This window comes from Trichoderma camerunense (genome assembly GCF_050948025.1).
Source record: "Trichoderma camerunense strain CBS 138272 chromosome Unknown V8C40scaffold_17, whole genome shotgun sequence".
NCBI classification, from domain to species: Eukaryota; Fungi; Ascomycota; class Sordariomycetes; order Hypocreales; family Hypocreaceae; genus Trichoderma; species Trichoderma camerunense.
This window is the reverse complement of record NW_028145353.1, coordinates 145,757-169,597: the sequence shown is the minus strand read 5'-3', so window position 1 is coordinate 169,597 and position 23,841 is coordinate 145,757. Positions and strand designations below refer to the sequence as shown.

Below are 23,841 nucleotides of genomic sequence, written 5' to 3'. Positions count from 1 at the left end.
GCATCCCCCTCCCACTGACGGCAGCGCCCCGCCCCTGAAAGAGTTGCGGCTAGTCGCCATCATGCAACCTTGAACGTGCTGCTCAGCGGTGGGGGTGATTCGGCAGCTTTGAACCCAGCACTGGGCAATGGGCAAAGGGCAAAAGGAGCTGGGGGGTGAGTGCCCTGTGGCAGCGCTGCTGGGAGTGGCCGTAGCAGCCCGTGGCCAGCCTGCAGCAGTGGATGGACCCGTAGCGGCTGCCGGTATAGCGCTGTAACCCGCTACTGCACTGCCATCAGTTCAATCAGTGGATGGACGTCAAAACGACAAGAGTACATGCACGGGTACTTGCGCATGTACTTGTACTGGTACTGGGGCTCCACCACCACAAAGAGGGCGGCGCGCCTTTGAGTTCCCCCATTCATCTTTGCCTGAAAACCTTCCAATTCCACCTCTGCAACCTCCAGCTCCCAGACTGCTAGTCACCGTCTGCCACGAATCAATCCTCCCACGCAGACGCTCTGCCGTGCCAGATGTCCTCCCCATGTCCAGCTCGCCCTCACACGCCGAAAATGCCGCACATGCGGCGCTGCTGAGCGACCAGGCCCATGTCCAGGTGCAGCCCGACGACGATGCAGGCGTTGGCTCCGATGCTGCTGTCGATGCAGCAGTCGATCCTGTTACCTGTACACCTACGAGCGCACCCACGAGTACCGTAACTCATACACCCCCGGCCCCGGGTTGTGAGGCCGCCGCTTCTGCTGCCAGGGAGGGCCTGAACCCGAGCCCGAGCCCAAACCAGAACAGCCAAAGCCAAAACCAGGATCAGGACCACAGCCAGAGTCAAAGCCAGACCCAGTACCAGACGGACGGGAGCGGAGCGGACTCCTCCTCACCACCCTCCTCCTCTCCCTCTCCCTCTCCTCACACACCGGCAGCAACTCATATAAAGCCTGCCCCTAGCGTCGCAGCCCGCCAGCGCCAGCAGGGCCCTTCGCTGCTTTCACAGGCCCTGGCATCTGCTCGAGGCATCCTGCGCACCAACTCGTCTCCCAGCCAGCCGGACAAGTCGACCCGATCTACACCTGCCACTGCCTCCGTCACTCCGCCAGCTCTTGATAATACGAGGCCTGTTCGGTCCTCGCCTGCCACCCCCTGGACTGAGCCGCGAGATGCATCAGACTACATCGACGTCGACGGCGCCTTGACGCGAGGTGAACCGCAATCAACCACAATGGCCACCACCATGACCACCTTGACCTCTACCCTCCCGGTGCGAGACCGTGCTGCTCCTCCTACGTCGTCGTTCAAGTCCGAGATCCTGTCCCACGCCAACGAAATGCTTTTGGAGCACCGCGAATTCCTCGACCGCACCCGAAGCAAGGCCTCTACATCGCTTGACCAAGATTCCAAGCTCTCGGGATTACCGCACCAACACAATCACTCACATTCCCACTCATCAACCCCCAACAACTCAATAACACCCACCAACGGCAGCTACACTAGTGCTGTAGTATCCCCTGACCACTCCACCGATGCGGGAGACGAGACTGATTCACAAGATTCTCACCATGACCGTCACAAAGCACCTGCTGCCACCGAGAAGACGGAGAAGATTTGGTCCATTGGCTCTGGCGATGGTAGCGAAGAGGATGGTCTAGTGGAACAATCAGTCGCCGAGGCCATTGCCGGTGTGGAACACAATGCACGCAGTCGCAAGTCTAGCTACAGTTTGCGCTTCTTCAAGGAGGGACTTCCTCCAGACGACAAGGCACGGCGCAAGGAAACCAGAGCCTCGCATCGCGATAAGCATGTGGCTACGATAGACGAAGAGCCTACTACTTTAACCGAGAAACAGCCACTAGAACAGTCGCACAAAACCGCAAAGGCAACACCGACAGCAGACACAAGGGCGCCTGCAAAACTAACTAGAACCGAGTCTTTTCCAGCACGGATTTCTGATGTATTGCCTCTCGTCGCCTCGCCCCTTGAAGAGACCAGCTTTGCGCTGCAGCAAAAGGAACAAGGTGGCGAAAGGGCTTCTGCACCGCAATCATCTCTTCATCATAACGAGGCCAAGCTGGAGCCACCGCTTCATCATGAGGTGGGGCCGGACACGGCTCAAGTCGCCGAGGTGGAGAAGCAGCGGACGTCACATGACTCCGAGGTCGGCCATTTGGATGCCTCCGGACACAAGGATCGAGGCGCAGCTGCCGATGCCGAGGCTGATGTCGAAACCCAGATCGATGATGCTGAGACCAAAACCAAAACCGATGCCAAGGCAATTGAGCAGGGCAGGACAAGCGGTCACGTAAATGACCACGCTAATGACAAGGCTCATACCGACTCTGACGCGGACACTGACTTAGAGGCAGAGGCCGATGAGTCTGGCGAAGAGAAGATTTCGTCCGCCGTTTTCCATCCCCATCAGGAGCTGGATGACGGCCGTGCAAGCGTGAGTGAGGGTAGTGACAATGATGTGGTGCGACGGCCAAGGTCGCGCTCACAGACCAAGAGTCATCCCTGGCTAGTCAAGGCCGACGAGCCTGAGCCCGAGATTGAGAATAAGGATGAGAGTTCCTACCAGGTTTCGCATGTTGCCTCCCGTGAGAGCCTTGTTTCACGTCGTGCAGAGGCCCCGGCAGAGGTCCAAGCCCCGACCGAAGCTGCCGTGGACGTTGACAATGAAGTGAACCAACCCACCCCTACTAAAATTTCCCGAGCCGTGACCCATCATGAAGACCATGTCCATGACCACCAGCACCAGGCCCGTCGACCCCTAGAGGCCATTGAGCTCATTCCATACAAGCATCAGGTCGGCGGCCACAATACGCTCTGGCGATTCTCTCGCCGAGCTGTCTGTAAGCAGCTCAGCAACCGAGAAAACGAATTCTATGAAACCATTGAACGATATCATCGTGATTTGCTGCCATTCCTTCCTCGGTAAGTATCCTATGCTGTGCTTGCTTCTTGAGACCCTACATTTTCTCTCTCTCTCTAGAGCTCTTTCTTGTTACTCCTATATTTGGAATTGCAAGCACTAACATCGTCTCGTTTTCTAGGTATATCGGAGTGCTGAATGTGACATTCCAGAAGAAGCCTCGGAGAAAGAGCACCGTTCGAAAAGACGAGAAGGCGGATAAGGGCCAGCCGGAGTCAAATGGCAGCAACGAGGCCGAGCAGACAACATCCACCCCTGCGCGGGTCATTAGCCAATCACTTGCTAGCTCCAACGCTCCCATTCCCACCGTAACGTTCGATGATAATTGGCACATTCTTCCTCGCAACCTTCTCCAGCCATCGCCCGTCCTGGATCCGGCGCACCGCCGGAGCACGTCGCTCTCCAAGATATCACCAGCGTCGCCCCTCTCGTCCAAGGTGCCTGTGCGGCCTCCCATGGAAGAGCGCCCCAACAGCTGGGGAGCAACGACGGTAAACAAGCGACTGCGCAACGAGGTGTTCAACGACGCATTCCTTAAGCAGCCAATCGAAGTTCAGAAACACCGACGCCCGTATCAGCGACCCGTCCCTTTGCCAAATCTTCAGCGACTACTCCGAACCAGCAACTCCGACCCCAGCCTTGCTGAGAAGCGTATTAACAATGCGGAAAGCAAACCTGTTGCAGCCAGCCCTCTCAAGCCACTGACTCCACTGGTACAGCAGATGAGCGATCCCGAATCTCAGATCAACCATCTCGCCGCCGAGCAGCGAGAAGAGCCTGTTGAGGTCAAGGACGTTACGGGTACTAGTGCTCCCGAACCAGAGACTTTGGCGGCCAATCCTTTGCTGGCCAAAAAGAAGCGTAGGTATTCTGGAAGCGGTCTTCGACGCAAGCCGCAGGATGTCCGAGATTCGAGGGGAGATCTCAAATATTTTGAAGAGGCGGACGATGCAGATTACAAGCGCGACCGAGATGGTAACAATGGTGGTGAAGGAGCCAAACAAAATACCGCCCCTACTACCTCGACTACAACTCCTGCCAACGAACCCCTCGAGATGGTGGTGGCCGCTACTGCACCTGCTACTGCATCTGGCACCACCCAGGAGCCTGATTCTACTGATAGCAGTTCGACGGCCGTCCAGCAGGCCCTTCAGCATCCATCGGTGGAATTCGCGCAGGTGCTTCGACCAAACAACCCCAAGGAAGCCAAAACTGAGCGCGACAGGGTGGAATACTTTTTACTTCTGGAAGACCTCACAGCTGGCATGAAGCGACCGTGCATGATGGACCTCAAAATGGGAACGCGCCAATATGGCGTTGAGGCGTCTCCTAGCAAGCAGAGGTCCCAGCAAGAAAAGTGCAGGACGACCACCTCGTACGAGCTTGGAGTGCGCATCTGCGGACTGCAAGTCTGGAACGTCAAGACCCAGACGTATGACTTTCAGGACAAGTACTTCGGCCGGAAAGTCAAGGCGGGCAACGAGTTCCAGGCCGCTCTCACCAAGTTTCTGTACAACGGTGTTGACTTGCACTCCATCCTTCACCATATCCCAGTCATATTGAGAAAGCTTTCACAACTGGAGCAGATTGTCAGCGAGCTGCGCGGCTACCGCTTCTACGCTGCGAGCTTGCTCATGTTCTACGACGGAGATACCTCTGACGAGAACGGGGGCTATGAGACGGCGTATGACTCCATGACAGACGCCGCGACAGACACCGAGGAGACGATCCGCAAGAAGAGAAATAAGCGTGAGATTGATTTCAAAGTAGCAGACTTTGCCAACAGCCTCACGCCGCTGGACAAGGTGGAAGACAAGCCATGCCCACCTCAGCACCCTAACCAACCGGATCCTGGCTTCCTCAAGGGGCTGCGAAGCCTGAAGAAGTACTTTTTGCAGATTCAGCGAGACACGAGAGCCGAATTGGGGCTTGATCCTCGCGGCTGGAGCTCATCCCAGGGCTTTGATGCCATGGACGATGAAGAAGACGACGGAATGATTAGTGTATAATCTTATTGTTCTCCATACAGAGGAAGCATGAGGGCTTGTTTAAGCGCATGACAACGCCTCTTGTCTTTCTTGTTTTTTGATTCTCATTGCTTTAATCATCTCTTCATTTTTTATTTTCCCTTCTTTCACTTTATATCCTCTTCTAACGTTTCAACGACGCACCGTTTATGATTTTCCTTGTCTACAACGGATACCAGGTTGAGTGGATAGCTTGGTGATGATGAGGAATACGAAACTCATCATCGGCTACTGGACGCTCAAGCAAATGACGACGACCCACGAAGCTTTTTTGTAATGCTGATTTTACTGTTTACGTATTTTCTCCTTTCTTTCTTTCTTTCTTCTGTCGTCCAAGGCATCCTCCATACATCAACTCAGATGGTATTCATGGCCAGATGAGCGAGGAATTCACGAACCAACTGTGCTTTTTTACTGTACGGATAAGGGCGAAGCAATTCCCGGTTCCGTATTTATAATGCCATTAGCCTTTAGACAAATTGTCGGATTGACATTTGCTCTAGCGTGGAATCAGACTGTCTTACTATGTGCTTTTTTACTTTCTAAATGCTTCAAGTCTTTTTTGGCGGACAGGCGGATGGACGGCATGGGCACGGCACGGCAAGGGCAAACGGCATGGTACGATATTGGGCGAATAACAAGGGGCGCAGGTTCTTTTGAGCTTTTCTTTTTTGCGAATTGTTTTTTTACTGTTTTTGTTATTTGTGTTTCTGGAACGGAATGAGAATGATGCTTAGAATGGTAGATAAAAATTGAATTGAATTGTTTGTTACTGTATTTTGGTTCTTTTAACACTGATGATCGAGAGACTTGGTGAAGCTGTAAATATGAGGGCCAATTCGTCTTTTTGGTGGTAGCGGCACTTTATCAAGTCCGATGAGCTGCAGCTGGCCACTCACTAATTCCGCCGCTGCATCATTACGAGACGCATCTCCTCTTTTACTCACCATGAAGCATTAACCCGGTCTCTGGTCAAACACAATCCCATCTACGATAAATCCTCATCCTCCTCACTTCAATTGTCATTCATCATCATAAAAGAAAAACACAACCAGCAAAATGGGCGGCGTCATTTCAAGCATCCAAAGCAGCATCACCGCCATCACAAGCGTCATCCGCACAATCTCCACGCTCAACGCCAAATTCCAGGCCCTCCTGCAGCGCATCGAAATAGGGCCATTCACTCCAGTAGAGAACCCCACAGAGTCATATTGGATGCGGGATGCTCCGTTTCCGGAGATTGGCGATGTAATTGGTGAAATACCGGAGGAGGCGGATGTGGTTGTTATAGGGAGCGGGATTACAGGTGCTGCTGCAGTGAAGACGTTGTGCGAGCTATCTTATTCTTCTTCAACTGGCGATGGAGATGGTGGTAAGAAAGCGCCGAGGATTGTGGTTTTGGAGGCGAGACAGCTGTGTAGTGGCGCGACGGCGCGGAATGGCGGGCATATAAAGTGCACCCCCCACGAGGAGTTTTCTCGTCTGCGCAAGACCCTAGGTGAAGAGCGTGCGAGGAAAGTTGTGAGGATGCAGATGAGGCATTTGGAGGTGTTGAAGAAGGTTGGTGAGGAGTTGCCGTGGGGGGAGGTGAGGGAGGTTGAGACTGTGGATGTGTATTTTGAGGAGGATGCGTTTGAGAGGGCGAGGAGGGGGATGGATGAGATGAAGGGGTGGATGCCTGAATTTGAGGTTCAGGTTTGGGAGGGGGAGAGGATGAGGGAGAAGGTGAGTTGATGATGATGCTTGAAGCTTGATATGGTTTGTTGAGAGATGAAGATGCTGATGATTTTGAGAATTAGTTTGGGGTGAATCGCCATATTGTTGGTGCGATATCGTATCAAGCTGGGGCTCTTTGGCCGTATCGTCTTGTTACGAGCACATGGAACGATTTGATGACTCGATATCCAAACCTTACTATCAGCACACACACGCCCGTCTCATCTATCAGCACAAACGACTCTTCATCATTCCCATACACGGTTCACTCATCTCGCGGTTCTATCCGTGCACGGCACATTCTCCATGCGACAAATGCTTATACAGGTCATCTCGTTCCCGCCCTTCGAGGTTGTCTGACAGGGGTACTTGGACACATGACGGCACAGCAACCAGGAGATGGATTCGCGCCTGCCTGTCATGGTGGACGGTCTTGGTCAATAATGTACGGGACAGGATTTGAATATATAACGCAAAGACCAGATGGAAATGATGGTTCTCCAGGTGACTTGATGATTGGAGGAGGGTTATTCAGGAGTAAAGACGAGGGATTGGATCAGATTGGCGTGTGGGATGATTCCAGGGTGGATGCTTTCCCATTGATGCATCTCAGAGGCAGCATGCCCACAATATTCGAACCGAAATGGGGTGCTGGGGGACAATTGAAAGGTGCGTGGAGCGGAATCATGGGTTTCACAGGCGATGTGCTTCCCTTTGTGGGAAGTCTCCCTCCTGAAGCTGGGGGACTGAGAAAGAGTCTTGGAGGAGGATTCGAAAAGGGCGCTGGGGAGTGGATCGCTGCTGGGTTCAATGGGGAGGGCATGGTGTGGGCGTGGTTGAGCGGTGTTGCTGTGGCGATTATGATGCTTGGTAAGGAGGAGGATGATTTGGAGGAGAGTGTTGGGCGGCCAGGGGGGAAGTTGGGGGAGTGGTATCCGGTGGAGGAGGTTAAGGTTGATAAGGCGAGGTTGAGGAGGGCGCGGTTGGAGAATTTGGCGAATGAGATTTGAAGTAGCACTGAGAAATGAGTGAGATGAATGTATAAAGGGGAATTGATTATGTCTCTTGCCGAAGGGTAGAGGACTGAAACGATTTTCCTAACTACTAGTATGTTTCTGTAGTACCTAGTATCATCGTTTCCTTCTCTAGTATTAATACTTTCTGGTCGGATGTGCTATCACAACTTCATCCAGCAGCAGATGCTATAGTTGCTTTATGTTATTCAGTCATCATCATCGCTTTCCCATTTCCACTCTTTTGAAATACCAGACATTGCTGCGAGTCTAACAGCTACCCACTGAAAGTCGAGGGCTGCCTTCATCTTGAGGGCTTCTACTTTACTGTCAAAAAGAATCTCAAAAGAATCTCCTGATTTGAGGTAGTAGAAGAAATTCCTTTGTTCATCTGTAATAGCAGTTTGCATCATGGCATCGAGTGTCCGTTGGTAACCTCTGGCCAAATCATAAGGCTTGACCTCATTCCTCGGCATCCAGTTAAATTGGATGCGAACAACAGTGCGTAAATCATCACTGGGGGCCACTTCTAGGCACTTCAGGCCAAATAAGCATTCGGACCACCATTTACACAAGGTCGGGTGCAAACAGAGCATATTCCAACTTTTCTCAAAAGCACCCAAGGAATCAGTAACCATGATCCGGCTAATCTGTATCCCGATATCTCCCATCAGTTTGTTCATGAATATTGAATCTGTAAAGGTATACATATTCGCCTGGTTTGTGGTAAGACCGACAGGAGCAATATGGCAGGGGTTTGCGCCTGTGGCTTTAGTTAAGACGCAAACTCGTTGATCTCTCAGCAAGCACTGAGAATATATGCACATAATTAGTATGGATAGAAGTTTTGCAGGATGATAAAGAAGATTTCTTGTACCTTTTCGCGCTCCTGGTCATTCTGGCAGATGCTCTTAGAAGTAATAGCTACCCGCGACGGATATATGCTGCTTCCATCAGGAAATACCCCATGGACCACTACGTCCTCGTTAGACAACAAATATCATATCATGCACATATCTTTAGAATCACATACGAGAAGGTACTAGACGCTGGAGAGTCAAAGAGTTCGCGATGGTTGAGGTGTATGGGTGAAGAGACTGCAGAGTCTTAACCGGCATTAAGAGGAAAATCGCTATCTGGAGATTGGTAAAGTCATATTCCTTTTCAGATGCAAAGCCAGCCTTGAGAAGATTGTGAAACTTGATGATGAGTTCAATCCTGAGGGGCAGTTCCTGTATTGTGATAAGATCAGCGAGTACCACATGTCTTAGCTGTTCTCGAAGGAATCGGCACAGTTCTATCTTCTGGCTGTAGGTCCCTTGATGAATAAAGGAAGTGACATCAGCCAAGATGCTCCGGTCAGAAGCAGTGAGAGTGTTGTCCATGGTGTAAATAAACGGTTGTTAAAGTAGCAGGACAAAAAGAGGCGTAATGGCAAATCTGGATTTAAGATAGAGGATGAAAATAAAGAGACAGAAGAAGGGACATAGCTAAGTAAATAGGGTTATGCACGGGAACATTAAGTAGATTTAGTTAGCAGAGTGAATTGCATCTGCAGGACTCCGATCACACGCGGCTAATCTCCTCTACACCACTGTGGTGAAGTTACACAGAAGTACCTAGTCACTTGAGAGCAGCGATAATTCCAGATACTGGAACCATTAACTACAGTCTCAAAGAGCACAAGAAAGAAGCTATCTCATTCAGTAGAAGAAGAAACTACTGGCTTAGGCAAAGAGCATCAATGTGTACATAGCTTACAGATATAAGTAACGCTGACTACATCAATAACTTCAAAGGAAGCTGAGTAACTTCGTCTTTAGACCTGAAAAGTCACAGGTAAGTAGGCGGATATCTACATTGTCAAAGAGTGGGCTTGCCGTATTCTTCCACGTCGTAATATACAGCCCCTTGTCACAAATCTATCTTGCGGTACCGCGAGATCGTTGACTTCCAACGCTTATCCCTCCATAGCATCACCAGCCCATCGATGGTCTCATCCCGTTACTGAGGCATTGCGTATCTCGCATCTTGTCTTCAGCTTCTACATTCTCTTCTTTGCCTCAGCCTTAGAATAGCGCTCCACTCCAGCCTGGTGCCTATGTGACCTAAAAGTCGTGCCTAATAAACTCTAATGTGAGAGAATGTTCAGTATGATGGCTCTCAAACTCAGCTATTAACGATAAATCTTCTGACAGCTGTAAAACCGCTTCAGAAGTATTGTTAGTATTGTTTGTATATTGCGCAGTATCCAACAAGTCTGCTTTCTCTAGCAGCTTAACCAACGATGCGTCTGGTGCTACCTCTACTATAGCAAATTGAGGGCTGTCAATTTCTCTCAGAGGAATCTTGATCTGGCCTTTTTGTAGCATTGGAGAGTTTCGAGAGTGAGATCGCATAGCAAACCGGAACTTGTTTTCCACGTCTTTAATAGTTTTTGAGCGAAAAAGGATATCTTCATCGAAATCAATGTCGAGGCGCTCCTCTATTTCGCAATGGATAGCAATGGCTGAGAGTGAGTCGAAATTCAGCTCCCGTATAGTAGTCGTACTGTTGATTTTGGACTTGTCTAAACGGAGTTGGACGGCAAAAGACTCGATTATCTTTTCTCTGACCTCGGAGCTGTTCAAGGGAAGAGGAACATGCTCATTTGAGTCTAGGCTGTCGGAAATTGAGTTCAGGCTGTCGGAAATTGAATCCTCTTGGCTCAATGAATCTGGCGTTACAGGGTCGTCTTGGCTCGAATTGAGTCTGCATTTGACGACAACCAAGTAGCCAGGTAATTGGAGATTTGATGCCATATGTACTATCAAGAAACTTGTATCAAGTTGGTTGCACAGCGTCAGGTGTAATAAGGAATTGAGAGATCTCTCCGGGGGAAACATGCCTGCGATAAAGTAGTCGGGAGGCGGAGATTTGAATGCCAGACGGCAGTTCAACCGAGGCCGAACCAAGTCTCCATGCCGGTGGAAACTTGCTATATATATTGTCATCCTCTTGCTTGCGGCAATCTCATTTTCTTCTACCCAATGAGGGATTCGATTACACAGCCGATAATACTCGTCCGGCTTGGGTTTCGCTCCATCTGCCCGCGATGTGCATCGAGCGAGTGGTACAGCAAGTAGACGAGTCGTGACACCCTTTGTGGCCTTCGCTGCCAGAGTGCAGTTTAAAACGCAATAGACTATATCTCCATCGTCAAAGTCTCCATAAACTGGAAGATCGAGTCGAAGTCCTCTCTGAGACATCGAAAAGCCATCTCCAGGGGCTGCCGCACCTCTTGATACCATCTCTCCACAGTCGAGAAAATCCAAGGGCGATTGAGCCAGGGCTGTAGAGACTCTCCACAAGAATCTGTCGTCACGACAGAAGCCCCATGCCAAGATGGACTGATCGTCGGACTTTTTGATGATCTCTTCCTGGAGGCGTTGGAAAGCCTTGTGCCCTTCGCCGTATAACAACGGCATGTTGACGTCAAAGATGCCCAAGAGACAGTATGCGATGTCTTCCTCTCTGGTCGTAGTGCGATTCGACGCCCACGACATCCTCTGTGCGATGCTGATAAAATCCATGGCCCGGCGTGCATCGATGACAGAGTCAACCAGCACCTTCTGGGAGATGCCAGTTGCCGTAGTAATTTGTTCCCGGAGAGAAATCTTGTCGCCAAACTCCAGCCAAAGAGAGTCAAAGAAACGGACCGACTGAGGAGCAAGAAGCTCTTGAAGTGTCCAACCTCTAGTGAACCATCGTGATCGGGCGTATTTTCTCAACGCCTTTTGTATCTCTTGAGGCCCTGCGTTCACGCTAGGGTAGGTCCAGTCGGATATATATACATAGCATTCGAGCGACATCTCGTACCATTTAAACATGGAGTTGATTGCCTCTTGAAGCTCCGCACTGCTTGACTTGTCGATGCAACATGTATCGATCCACACGAATTCGAAATTGTCTTCAATGGCTTGTTGGCAACATTTGATCACTTTAGACCAGCCTTTCTTGGACTCTCGGTAAGAATGCCCTTGTGTAATATCTTGGAAAGTAATTTCTTCGGCTTCCCATGTATGAGATAATATTGCATACGGGGGTATCGCATCACCAAAAAATTCGACAAGTTTTTGAGTCTTTGCACATAGTAGCCGCATGTTGTAGACTTTTGTTGTTGCGTTAAGTATGTCTTTTTTTCTTTTACTTTACTGAAGAGAGAAGCTTGTTCGAAATATTGCGCAAGGGTTGAGAAGGAAGCGAATACTATAACAACATGAAGTGGAGGCAATAATACTGTAACACAATTGGGCAGTAAGATTCTAGGCACCAATACCTAGGGCGCCAATAAACAAGGCAGTAGTAGAGGCTGTGTAATGTTGCAGGTAATAAACAGGCTGCTAGACTACAACCCAACATCTTAGGTACATATATAGTCGCAACTAAGAGCCGCATACCCTGGCTGGATATGGGTCAATCAGTATATCAGCACAAGGGCGATAGTTTCAAGTCGACTCTGGTTAGTTAAACATAGATATAGGCACTTAATTGGATATCTGACTCTTACTTCTTCATACTCGCTTCGAATGGTTGGATAGCTAGTTGATAACACAACAATTAGATTGAATTGGCCCAAGCCCATGGGTTAGGCGGGATAATCGGGCAATCCTGTCACACAAGCAGTCTACCACCATGGTAATAGCAGCAATACCGGAAAAATTAGGAATACTATCTGCTCGTAAAATAGTTTCACTCAACTGTATTGATGTTAAAAGCAAGTTTAGTACAAGGTAGTTTGTTTCTCTGTTCTTCCACAACAGGGTCACTTCAGTCTTGTATCTCAACGGATCCACGTAACACATCACTGACAAATTAAGAACTGATATAAAAGGAAGATGAACAAGAACAAACCAAGGTCGGATTTATGAACACCTGGACCATAAATCTCCAAGTCTTCAAAGCATCAAGTATTTCCGGCCGTTTTGGATACATTAGTAAACGGGCTGTTTACGTTTACGCCTACCTACTGCTGATACACGGCCCTATTGCTAATTTCTTATACCTTTTGCTATAATACCCAAGCGCTCCCTTCTTGTATCTGCTTTGATCGCGAATCTTAAACAACTATGTGTAAATTTGCCTTTGGTGGCGTAGAGGAAGTCTCTGTTGGCTGCCTATTTAACTGGCCCCATACCCTCTTCAGTGTTTTCCTTTCTATTTCCCATCTTGAATAACGACCCGTTATACCACCCTATTCTCCCACCATTCAGACAATCTTCCATTTTCTAAAACGACGATCAATTACTATGGACAAAACCCCCGGTATTTCTGACTCGGCCATCCTGGCCGACGTCACGGCTTTTCTTGCACAAGGGACTGAAAGCCAGAAGAAACAGCTGTGCAGATTCCTTAGAGCGCAATCAAGCTACATGCACTCGGCCCCTGATGCTATTCTTCCCGCAGAAGAACTTGCTGTCAAGCTTGGAATCATCGAAGAACTACGCAAAAATCAGGAAGAATTATTCTCTGAAAAGCAATTTCACTTTACCTACATTCAACTAGCGACGCTCTGCCTAACGCCGACCGAAACTCTTCAAGCGTTCCTTCACCCAAAGCAGTTTCTCTCCAGTGTTCTATATCCTGAGCATTGGTTAAATATTCGTATGGGTCCCTCACGGCATGTAATGAGTCATTCTAACAGTGGTTTAGTGATCCGATGGAAACACCCTGCAGATAGCATCGAAGATGGAAGAAAAGGGCTGGCTGTAATATCTAGTAGCTCTAGAGATGAGCGGGAAAAGGTAGGTTCACTTTCTGTCTCAACCTGTCAAATCTCAATATTTTACTAACCATTAAACCAGTGCAAGCTCCGAGACCAACGTACTTGCATTTTAACCAAGGCTGCGAACCCAGACGTGTGCCGTATCATGCCTTCTTCCGTTGCCGAAAACAAGGCAGAAATTTCCGCCTTTATAACACCGGTATTTTTGTCAGTTTTATTAGGACGGTCTGGATTTGAAATTGGCAGGATATTACTCAGGGGGACTCCAAATGCCTTTGAAGAAAGCTGGAACATGATTTGTTTGCACCCGCTCCTACGCATGTGGTGGTCGGAGTGTTTATTCGGCCTGAAGTGCCTGGGAGTCGACTCCAACGGTGAGCATTCCACCGTCAAGATACAGTTTCGCTGGATGCCTATGAACTCTGTCAGACCTCACCAGCTGGTCGAGCCTCCTTACGACAAAGCTACCAGCGCAATGCTGGAATCTATGGCGTCTGATGTGCAGGAAGGCTATTTTCACGGGCTGAAATCAGGGCAGATTTTTGAGGTTCAACTTCCTAGCGAGGAGGATGCCGAGAAGATGAAGGCAGCTTTGGACGTGCAATGGGTGGCTGTTAGACTTGCAGCCTTGTCTGGAGCTGCGAGATCTTGGGAATGGGGGCTCGGTAACGACTTGTATGATGATGGAGATGAGGACGAGGATGAAGAGTAGAAGCTCTCAAAGTCTGCATAGACACTATAGCTATCGCGGTACATGGTAGCATCGTGTAGCTCCAATATGTTTACTAGATGATAGTACCTCATTACAAAGTGTGAGAACATGGCAAATCTACGCAGGTATCTGCCAGTCTACCTGTCTACCTTTAAGTCGAAAGAACAAAATTTTGTTTTCTTGGAAATAAATAGTGCATCTAGAGCTGATCATCCCTTCAAACTACCTTGTGTACTCTCTGCTGCTCTACAAAGATATTACATGTGCTCTATTGACCTGCGTCAGTTCGGTGCCGTCCAAACATCTACAAATACGATATCGGCGGACGGTCTAGCTGCTTGCTTATGGCTGAGGAAACACTCGTTTTTAATCCAGCGTTGTATCGTCAATGAGTAGCCGTTTCTCTTGTTAGAGGTCTTCGTGTCCGTCACATACAAGCAACTGCGAGCCCCCTCATGAGTATCCCCGTGTGCTTGGTGATTCGCCCAAAGAGTGAAATCAATGTGACAAGTCTCTTGAACACAAATCTAGAGCGTTATGATGCGGCTCCTATAGTTGATGACTCTATCGATGTACCATATACTGTATGAGCACCTGTATATCATCAATAGATCCGGGTTTGCAGTCACTCGAGGCGAGAATTGATATAAGCGATGAATGCACAGTCATGAAAAGATACACAAAGTCAAATTCACCATTGCTCCATTATGCCAATCCATTTCCATGCCTACCTACCATAAAGCCTTTTCTCTCATCCTATACATTCGTATACATGCTTAATTCTAATATGCTATAGCCGTTCTATCCTAAAAACTCCGCCAATTCCCATTACACCATGATTATATAAATTCAGTCCGATTTCGGTTGGTTATTCATCCCCGTTGTTACACTGCCACCCTATCAGGAGGGTTAAGCTTTCAAATGCCTCGCAAACCATGCATCAAAAAGATGGAAAAGACAGAAAATGACGGAGCCGTTTCTAGTATCACGAACCCCGTCTCAAGGAAAACCCCCTCAATTCTTGATGTCCCAGCATAAAGGCTAACACGGAAGCACCATGTTGAAACACGTCGCTCTCGTTCGTCCATAGCTGCCATCCAGTCCAACAAATGGCACTTAGCTCAAGCACACTCGTCATGGAAGCGACACACATGGCCAGTCTGGACAAGTCAGCGCCACCACGTAAGATCTGGTGGGTAGCACCTCCAACGCTGCGGATGGCGATAATGCCAGCAATAGCTAGGATAGCGAGTCGTGCTTCTCTAGCATAAGGAGTCGTGATGAATTGGGGAATGAACCAAGAAGGAAGGATGGCCATCAAAAAGTAAAGGTCGTACTTGTGCGAGGTCTGCGAACTAGAGAGGATAGGGATCTCAACTTGATGAATATCTTCATTCACAACGGTTTTCTCAGAGTCGGATTCGTCGTCGATAACGCTGGCAAAACTGAAGCTCTGTCCAAGGGCATCTGCCAGGGCATCCGTTTCGTCAGGACCCTCAGGTGCGAAGAAGCTGGGGCTCTTGAAATCCACACTGCTGGCTCTCGGCATTTCTTCTCGCCTGTCATCCATATGGCCCATTCCGAAGCTGAAACTGCCCTCTTCCTTCCTTGGCTCAACTGAAAACGCTCTCTTAAACAGAGGAGCACCGGGGGGATTACGAAATCGCTGTGCTGGGTTCACCGGCGCAGGCGGTACCTTGTACCAGAATGGTCCAGCATCAGGCTGAGTAGGGGATTGGCCAAATGGACGCGCGCCAAGCTTGGACACAGGAGGGTCTTGAAATGCCCGATATTGAGATTTTTGAGCATGCTTCGGTAGAGGGGACCAATCCATTGCATCAGCATCCTGTGTGCGAAGGCCCTTTTGAGGCGACTTGTCTGATATGCTGAAGCCGGCAAAAGAAAGTTCATCTTGAGCTGGTTGGAATGGTTGTTTGCTGAGTCGGGAAGGCGGCAATGGGTTCATTGGCCGCTGAGGTGTGGGATATTTGATAGGCGTTGGGGTTTTGACTGGCGACGGGTTTGCCGATTCGAGGGCTTCAGTCAGAGCCTCAGCAAGAGTCTTTGGTTCTCTTATTTTCCTTCTCGGCGCCGGTGAAGGCTTCTGGTTTGCGATTGTCGTCCTCTTGGTTACCTTAAATAGCGGCGTGGTATCGACTTTGATAGACCCCCGAGCAAGATAGTAGATCTGAAGTTTTGGTCAGCGATAAACGGTTGAGATGAGGTGAGAAAGCAAAGAAAACAAATCCGGATATACTAGTACTCACCAGTCCCATAATAGAAACCATTGCAAAATGCGCACTCAGCTGTGCCCCAGTGGACTGGGCCTGGCCTCCTTGCATATGGAGAACAGAGCGGAAAATGTGTCGAAAGAAGATGATGAGGCCTTGAAAGCAATACCACTGCGCGAATCCAAAGAGGTGCCGTGTAAACCCACGAACAAGCTGCACAATGTACGGATTCCACCAAGCAGAGAGAAATCCTACTCTAATGCTCCATCCAATTAGCGTCTCAGCAGCGGGCAGGAAAGCCCGTAACCAGTTCAACCATGCAACAATCATCTGCTTTGTCGTGCCCTGATCGTCCGGATCATACATTCCGTTCTCCTCACGCTTGTCTAGAACGGCTGAGGCGCTCACCAAGTGCCAGACAATCTGAATGATAAAGCCCCCCCACCACAGCCATCGTCCTATGGTGTTTGCCACATCAAGGTAAGTCATCCTCTTAGGAACTCTTCTGCCTCTACTCTTTTCCAACATCCGTCTCAAATGGTCGGTTTTTGCAGTGTAGCCAGCCTGCTCCAGGCGTTCGTCAACTTTCTTCTTGCAGTCCGCACATTCTTGAGGATAGCGCTTCTCCAGGTCTCTACGGTAGCGATAGTATTTGTGCTCGCGTTCGGCGTATTCTGGATGAGAGGGGTCGTCGGGGAAATACTGTGCCAATGATCTGGTAAATAGGCGTTGGTTCTTTAGGCAATTCTCGCAGAAAACACTTTCCGTAGGTGAAAGTGTTTGAGATGGCAATTGTTTGACGAATCGCTTTGGTGTGGAAGATTCGAGGGCTGGAGGGTCGGTGACATCGCCATACTAGATACTTCTGTCAGCATCGATACTATTCAAAGATAAATGAAGATAATGGTTTGCGTTAAGTATAGTTGAGGAATGTGTCACGAACCTCGTCCAGATAGTTTCTCGCCTCACAATATGTGCAAAGAAAGTCGCGTATGTGGCCATCGTATCTGATGGATGACCGCTTCCCGCAGTAGAAGCAGGTCAGCAGCCTCCCCCTCAGGCGCACCATGGTTTGCCCTGTTGTTGCCGCTCAGTCGTTCGTAGGTAGTCGCGATATATCCAGGAGGCTGTATGATGACGGCTGGCGCGATGAGGCGGCGATGGGATTGGCAGAGCTGCAGCAGAATCAAATGCAGGGCGGCGATTTAATGCTGCAGCTTTGGTCTGGAGTTTCTAGAAAGTTGGCGATTCTGCCAGGCGGTCAGCACCACAATTTATGCCATAAACACGCTAGCAGTCGCAGATTCCAGCGGCCCATCGGCATCACTAGTGCCCTAAACGACCTGAACTGGGCTGCTGTACCCCAAAAGCCCCGCTGAATACCATTGGCTCCAATGAGTTTAGGTGGGTGAGTTGTCAACGTCACTTCAGTGACAGCTTCAGATGATACTCGACTCTCCATCTATCATCCACATATTCGCTATTATTTTGACGAACCATCAAACTTACATCCACAAGCATTGGCACTTGTTCTGTAGGCTCTTTGACTTGCATATTCTAGTTTTAAGTCTCGACGCCGAATAATGCCATCAATATGGCATCTTTAGCACCTGCATTACCGATTTCCTCAACGTCCTCAACCGCCTCTCTCCCATATCATCTCACCATCCGGTTTTCAAATTCCCTCCCAGATCTGGACCTAGATGTTCCGTCTCCGCAAACCACAACAATTCTATCTCTGAAAAATCTAATACGAGAGCGCCTTGCGTCCCGCAATCGCCTTCGCTTCATCTACCAGGGTCGCCTGCTCCCCGATTCCTCAGCCCTCAGTTCCAGCATCAAGCCGCCTCCTCCCCCGTCTTCATCCCCATCAACTCATGACAGCGACTCCAAGAGCAAATCCAAAGGAAAGGGAAAAGCTGTGGACGATGGTGTGGTTCCTGTAAGGATATACATCAACTGCTCTATTGGCGATGAGCTCTCGCCCCAAGAACTCGCCGATGAGCAGGCTGCTGCGGCCAACCCCCCTGATGAATCATCGAGCGCTGCCTCATCCCATCCAAATGGCAATCTTTCATCATGGACTCGACCTCGTCCACGTGGTTTCGACCGTCTCCTCCAGACAGGCTTCACGCAGTCGGAAATCGAGACGTTACGCACACAGTTTGCCTCCATTCGCACAGAAGGCTTTGCGCCGGATGCCATGCCCTCACCAGACACTCTGCGCAACATGGAGGACGAATGGATCGACAGCAATGCTGGTGGTATCCCTTCGTCCAATGCTGCTACAGAAGACGATCTCAACGGCATGTCTAACATGCTGGACGTTATGATTCGCGGCATGATGGTGGGATTCTTCTTTCCCTTGGGTAGTTTGGCCTGGTTATTGCGCTCAGATGTGTGGAGTGAAAAATGGCAGGTCTTTGTAGGCTCTGGAGTAGCACTAAGTCTATTGGTGGGAGTCGTCATGAGCATTACCAACATTTACTACTAAGGGAGGAGAATATCTGGGATTTCCTTTGCTTCTCCATGAGTAAGCGATTCTTTTTCTTACGAAATTCAATCTCCTACATTTGATATCTTTCTTGTAACGCTCGACCAATCATTATATACCCACTTGATAGGTATTCTATCAGGGCTCTATGTGTTTAGACAGTCTTTATCATCTCCGCGATACATGTTATGTTGCTCAAGAGCTTGAAAAATAAGCTCAAATTAGCACGTGAAAGTGAAACATTTGACACATGCCATCAGGCACCAAGGCAAGAACAACCAACCTAAGATTATCTTATCTTCAACAAAAAGAAATCATTATCTAAAGTATTGCTAAGGAAGGCACGCAAGAAATTACTTCTACTTCTACTTTCTTTCTCATAGCATCATTTTAACTCCTTCTATCGCTTCAAATCTTCTCCTTTACTTCAGTCTCCTGCGGAACAGCTGCCTCTTCATCGGACGGATGCTCTGTAGATTCAGACACTTCCTGTGAGTTCGCCGCCTCTCTCGCGCGCAGTACCTTAGTTCTCAACTCCCAGCCACCAGACCAACCGATCCAGCCCGTCTCATGTGGTCCTCGAATAAGAACAAGCAGCAGGCCGCCGCCGATGAGGCCGATGGACAGAGAGCCGCTCCTAATCCATCCGCCGCTTGCGTACAGCTTGTTTCCTACAGCCGTTCCAAACAGCTGGCCACAGAAAGTGAAAACCATATAAACAGAGTTGACTGAGTTCTGAGCAGTCGGCTCCACATTTGCGAATGCCATCCGGTTGGAAACAGTTACAATATTCATGCCCAAGTCTCCGATACTCGCCCAGATGACAGGTCCGGCCAAGGAGAAGGTACCGGTAAAAGTTCCGGTACACACTGCCGCGAGCAGTATAATATGCCCTATGATCAAGGTGCCGCTCGGATGCAGACGTGTCATAACCAGTCGTGAAAAGATTGGGCTAAAGAGAACCGGCGACATGCCCACCAGGGCGAAAAGACCAATAACAAGAGTCGATAGATGGAAGGGCGGCCCCGCGAGTTGAAACGTCAAGGTAGTCCAGAACGAAGTAAACATTCCCATGAGCAAAAAGGAAATGAGCGCCGACTGCGTTAGCACGGGTTGCTGGAAAGGCAGCTTTACCATCTTTACCAGGATACTGGGATAAGACGCGCCTGGTCGCAACACAGGAAAATCTGGCAGCAGCAAGAAGGCGATAAGGACAATTGCAAGCTGCAAGCCAAATGACATCCAGTAGATGTTTCGCCAGTTTGTGTATTCCGTCACAATACCTGAGAGCAATCGAGCTACCAGAATTCCAAAGACGAGCCCAGACATGACGATGGCGGTCATGGTGGGTCGGTGTCGAGCCGGGGCATAGCGCACAGTCAGAGGAAACATGAGTTGCGGTGTGACGGTGAAGAGACCGACGACATAGGACAAGCCGAGGAAGGACTCGAAAGTTTTCGTCAAAGTACAGCCAAGCCACTGTCATTCAAATTGTTAATCGCAAAGATTTCATGAAACAGAAAGGCAATCAATATCCCATCAACTTACAAACAACGATGTCACGAAAACCAAGCTGATGATCATCGGCCGCCGGCGCACAATATCGCCAACGGGGACGATGAAGAGCAAACCAGTGGCATAGCCAGCCTGCAACACTGTTGGAACCAGCGAAGCCCGCTCATCCGTAATGCCGAAATCTTCCGCTATGATGTGAAGAATTGGATGTGTATAGTAGAGGTTTGCGACACTAAAGGCTGCCACCTAGAATTGTCTATCAGCATCGCCATCGCAAAGGTCAAGGGGGTGTTCATCATACAAATCCGAAAATACAAGTCAGAGGCCATGACATTTCGAAGTTCTGTTCTGGATTCCATCTCAACCACGGCGGTGTCCAGAGGATCTTGGAAAGGATCTTGGAGAGGCCAGTTGGAGCCTTTTCGCCCGTGGTGTCTTCTCCAGTCGCTGCCATCGCTATCGATTCCGGCCGGTGGTCTTTGTCTTTCCAATCGTCTCTTCTCCTGCGAAGAAAGCGGCGATCTCAGCGACTTGGGCTCTTCAACGCCCTCTCTCTCCTCCTTTATAAATGACCGAATGCGCGAACAAAACACACCGACGAATTTTTTGGATGTTGACGGCAACGTTGACGGCAACGAACTGCCGTTCTTTACCCAATCAATGGAGTCGTGAGGGGCTTAACATCCAGCAGCTTATCTCCGTCAGACCCTTCGGCCATTGCTATGCTCCTGACAAATGGCTAATTTGTCAGCGCGGGCAAGTTTCCCATATGTTTGAGAGAACTCTATCAGCTCAACTTTAACAACATTTTCTCGTCAATGACAAGTTATGAGTTGCAAAGCTTCAAAAAGGCTCAAAATAGGTCTTCTTTTGATCAAATTTATGCCCATTGTCCCGTTTTGGAAATATTGAATGGCCAATCAAATGCAGCGGGTGAGACCAGCGGCCCGTGCAGTCGCCACATTATCTCCACTAAGGCGTGATTGGCCTCGTTTTGACTAATCCAATACGTCCTGATGAGGCTTCAGCCGTACTAATAGAGGAGCTTGGTTAGGAGAAAGAGCTCAAGATATCGAATTAAGTCCGATATAAGCTGCTCATTATGAGCGATCGAGGCTGAATCTGCCGTGTGATCTGCCGTATGATCGTTTTTCGGCAGACAAAGCTACGAACTCTGTTATAAATGGTCAGCAATGGTATGATGTCGGTTCTATTCTTATCTTACACGGCATCTGACTTTGCCGTGGTGAGAAAGCCAAGAATACCGTCCTAGCAACATATAAAAGCTATGTTTTGCCCACCATTCCACACTGCCCAATTCGCAACTACGAAAGAATGCATCGACGACGTCTTGATGCTGTAGTGACACTACCTCCATGCGAGATGATACTTACGCGCGAGACCAACTCCTCGGAAGATTACCCTATACACCCACGATATCGACGTTCATTTCAATGAACATTCGTCAATAAAAACAAACAAACAAACAAACAAACATTTCATGAATAGTGTTAGGGGTGTTCTTGGTTAAGTACTTTCGACATTACGTCTTATGGGACTTGTATAACAGATGCTTGCTGAGGCAGTCTGAGGTGTAAAAGTCTGAGCTGTTTGAAACATCTAAGCATTGAACGGACATATTATTTCATAACCTGCAGTCCTGATGATAAGATGACAAAGTCTTGCTCTACAGCGGCTAAAAGCTATGTCAGCCGGGGGTTCCTTATCGCTGTTATCATGGCAAGGGTCCCACAAGGAGTAATTGAATGCCGTTTGACAGGTTTCTCTTGCGCAATCACTTTCCCAACAGCTGAAACGTACTTGATACGTAACGGTACCAACAGACCGTTCAATAAGTTCCGCGCCCTACGGAGAAGAGCGAGTCTCCAGCAAATCTTAAAAAAAGCAAGGAGATGAGCAGCAGGGATAATACATTGAGGCTACCCCAGCGAACCGAGTCAAGGATCGGAGCAACGTACCCTTTCATTGACCGTGGTGAGACTCCACTGGTCTGTGCCCGATCTTCACCTGTAACACATATTAAAATCAACACGAGCCTGCAACTGACCGCCTCAAGATCATCAATCAACTCCTATGACTACTCCATATTCCATACTTGGATGGCTTTCTTCTGAGGCACATGTCTGCTCTAGAAGGCACACCCTTGTCCAGTCCTGGTTTCAATATCCGGCAGTCGGGCGTTACTAAGGAGTATCATGATGAACTATTGGTTCATCACGTGAATCAGTAGTCGACTCCTTATCTGCCGTGCCATATTCCTTGACCATTTGGTCTCCTAAGTGAAAGGCTATTGTTTCCAAGAGACAATAGTGTGTAACGACACGGGATTCAGTTCTCGTCAAGTCCGTACGGAACTCAACCCTAAAGGTAATCTTGATGCTACAGTCTTACCCGTAGAATGGTACCAGATTAACGGTGTCTTGTGATACGATGGTTTCTTGAAGATCATGAACAATTCTGGCCATTGTCGCCACGTGCCGAGCGAGGAGCCATAGTCAGCTCGACGGGGTCATTTTCTCTCCATCCAGATGCCGGCGGAACCGAACTCGTTAACGAGCTGAGATTCCTACTCAAGACAAGAGGCTCCACGATGAATTGGTCTCGTGGGCTACTATGAAATATGGACCAACCCTCAACATCTATCCAGAGGAGCAAAAGTGTCCTCCTTCTAGGTCATGCTCCGAACCCCGTTCCAGGAACTCGGGCCAAGCAGGATGAAGGCTCTGGGCAAATCAGGCTGTCTTTTTGCAAAACGTTGCGGTCTGTTCTGATGTATCACATCTTTACCTGGCCAATTTCTTGCAGTAGCTTGTCTAGAATGCAGGCTCTCTGATGCTAGCACAATCGAGACTGTTACGCATGACTCGGCCGCTGGAGCCCGCTACAATGGAGAAAATTACAGTTTTATGAGAGCCAGGGTCACGGAGCTGTCAAGGCCAACATCTCACAGCTTGTTGGCCACTCGGCCGCACCAAGAAGCCGGTCCCATCCCACTCATTCTCCGCCGTCCACGGAGAGGCGATTCCCGCTTCGACATAACCTTCTCGACCTAAGGCTGTCTCCGGAACAAGGCCCCTCCGGCTTAGTCCCCTCCCCCCCGCGCTATATACGTGTATACTCGAGGGGGGGACCTCACCGCGCGCACGGGTGCGCTCAGCTTTTGATCGGCCAAGGACATAGACGAGACAAACGGTCTCTGGGGTACGTCTTGCATTTTGCGAAGAACCCAGCGGTGAATTGCTGTTTTGGAGCAGTCCGCGTAGAATATTCCCAATTTGTCAACCCCAGAGAGGATTCCGGAACTTACAAGGCTTTGGGGGGGGGGGGGGGGGGGGGCTTTACCACCCAACCAAAAAAACAATAATAAAAAACAAAAAAAACCGGGTTTAGAAAGACAAATATAAACAAAAAAGAATTTGCCGGGGAAA

The 23,841-nt window shown here is 49.1% G+C and overlaps 8 protein-coding genes across 8 annotated transcripts; 4 read left to right on the top strand and 4 right to left on the bottom strand.

Annotated features, from left to right (window-relative positions):
• The first annotated feature begins 420 nt into the window (after window positions 1-420).
• V8C40DRAFT_74484 (inositol polyphosphate kinase KCS1) lies at window positions 421-5,167 on the top strand. The gene is made up of 2 exons (XM_083223382.1): window positions 421-2,922; window positions 3,042-5,167. Exons 1-2 carry the CDS (start codon window positions 524-526, stop codon window positions 4,927-4,929), a joined length of 4,287 nt encoding a protein of 1,428 aa, XP_083069740.1. The 5' UTR covers window positions 421-523; the 3' UTR covers window positions 4,930-5,167.
• An 839-nt stretch (window positions 5,168-6,006) lies between these two features.
• On the top strand, window positions 6,007-7,673 carry V8C40DRAFT_268931 (FAD dependent oxidoreductase-domain-containing protein; the record flags this gene model as incomplete). Its single annotated transcript, XM_083220012.1, has 2 exons — window positions 6,007-6,672; window positions 6,747-7,673. 2 exons carry the CDS (start codon window positions 6,007-6,009, stop codon window positions 7,671-7,673), a joined length of 1,593 nt encoding a protein of 530 aa, XP_083069739.1.
• Window positions 7,674-7,885: 212 nt separating this feature from the next.
• Window positions 7,886-9,061, bottom strand: V8C40DRAFT_268930 (uncharacterized protein; the record flags this gene model as incomplete). Its single annotated transcript, XM_083220011.1, has 3 exons — window positions 7,886-8,485; window positions 8,554-8,651; window positions 8,710-9,061. The coding sequence occupies 3 exons, from the start codon at window positions 9,059-9,061 to the stop codon at window positions 7,886-7,888; spliced, it is 1,050 nt and encodes a 349-aa protein (XP_083069738.1).
• Window positions 9,062-9,402: 341 nt separating this feature from the next.
• Window positions 9,403-11,894, bottom strand: V8C40DRAFT_253094 (heterokaryon incompatibility domain-containing protein). The gene has a single exon (XM_083217526.1). It carries the CDS (start codon window positions 11,816-11,818, stop codon window positions 9,785-9,787), a length of 2,034 nt encoding a protein of 677 aa, XP_083069737.1. The 5' UTR covers window positions 11,819-11,894; the 3' UTR covers window positions 9,403-9,784.
• Window positions 11,895-12,964: 1,070 nt separating this feature from the next.
• On the top strand, window positions 12,965-14,152 carry V8C40DRAFT_268928 (uncharacterized protein; the record flags this gene model as incomplete). Its single annotated transcript, XM_083220010.1, has 3 exons — window positions 12,965-13,319; window positions 13,368-13,459; window positions 13,520-14,152. 3 exons carry the CDS (start codon window positions 12,965-12,967, stop codon window positions 14,150-14,152), a joined length of 1,080 nt encoding a protein of 359 aa, XP_083069736.1.
• A 667-nt stretch (window positions 14,153-14,819) lies between these two features.
• V8C40DRAFT_253091 (Ima1 N-terminal domain-containing protein) lies at window positions 14,820-17,602 on the bottom strand. The gene is made up of 3 exons (XM_083217525.1): window positions 17,327-17,602; window positions 16,420-17,238; window positions 14,820-16,340 (listed from the first exon to the last, which is right to left on the bottom strand). Exons 1-3 carry the CDS (start codon window positions 17,450-17,452, stop codon window positions 15,138-15,140), a joined length of 2,148 nt encoding a protein of 715 aa, XP_083069735.1. The 5' UTR covers window positions 17,453-17,602; the 3' UTR covers window positions 14,820-15,137.
• A 201-nt stretch (window positions 17,603-17,803) lies between these two features.
• V8C40DRAFT_253090 (DUF2407 C-terminal domain-containing protein) lies at window positions 17,804-19,104 on the top strand. Its single transcript, XM_083217524.1, has one exon. The coding sequence runs from the start codon at window positions 17,978-17,980 to the stop codon at window positions 18,875-18,877; it is 900 nt and encodes a 299-aa protein (XP_083069734.1). The 5' UTR covers window positions 17,804-17,977; the 3' UTR covers window positions 18,878-19,104.
• V8C40DRAFT_74448 (major facilitator superfamily domain-containing protein) lies at window positions 19,105-21,028 on the bottom strand. Its single transcript, XM_083223381.1, has 3 exons — window positions 20,694-21,028; window positions 20,426-20,638; window positions 19,105-20,356 (listed from the first exon to the last, which is right to left on the bottom strand). The coding sequence occupies exons 1-3, from the start codon at window positions 20,844-20,846 to the stop codon at window positions 19,286-19,288; spliced, it is 1,437 nt and encodes a 478-aa protein (XP_083069733.1). The 5' UTR covers window positions 20,847-21,028; the 3' UTR covers window positions 19,105-19,285.
• Between the last annotated feature and the right edge of the window lie 2,813 nt (window positions 21,029-23,841).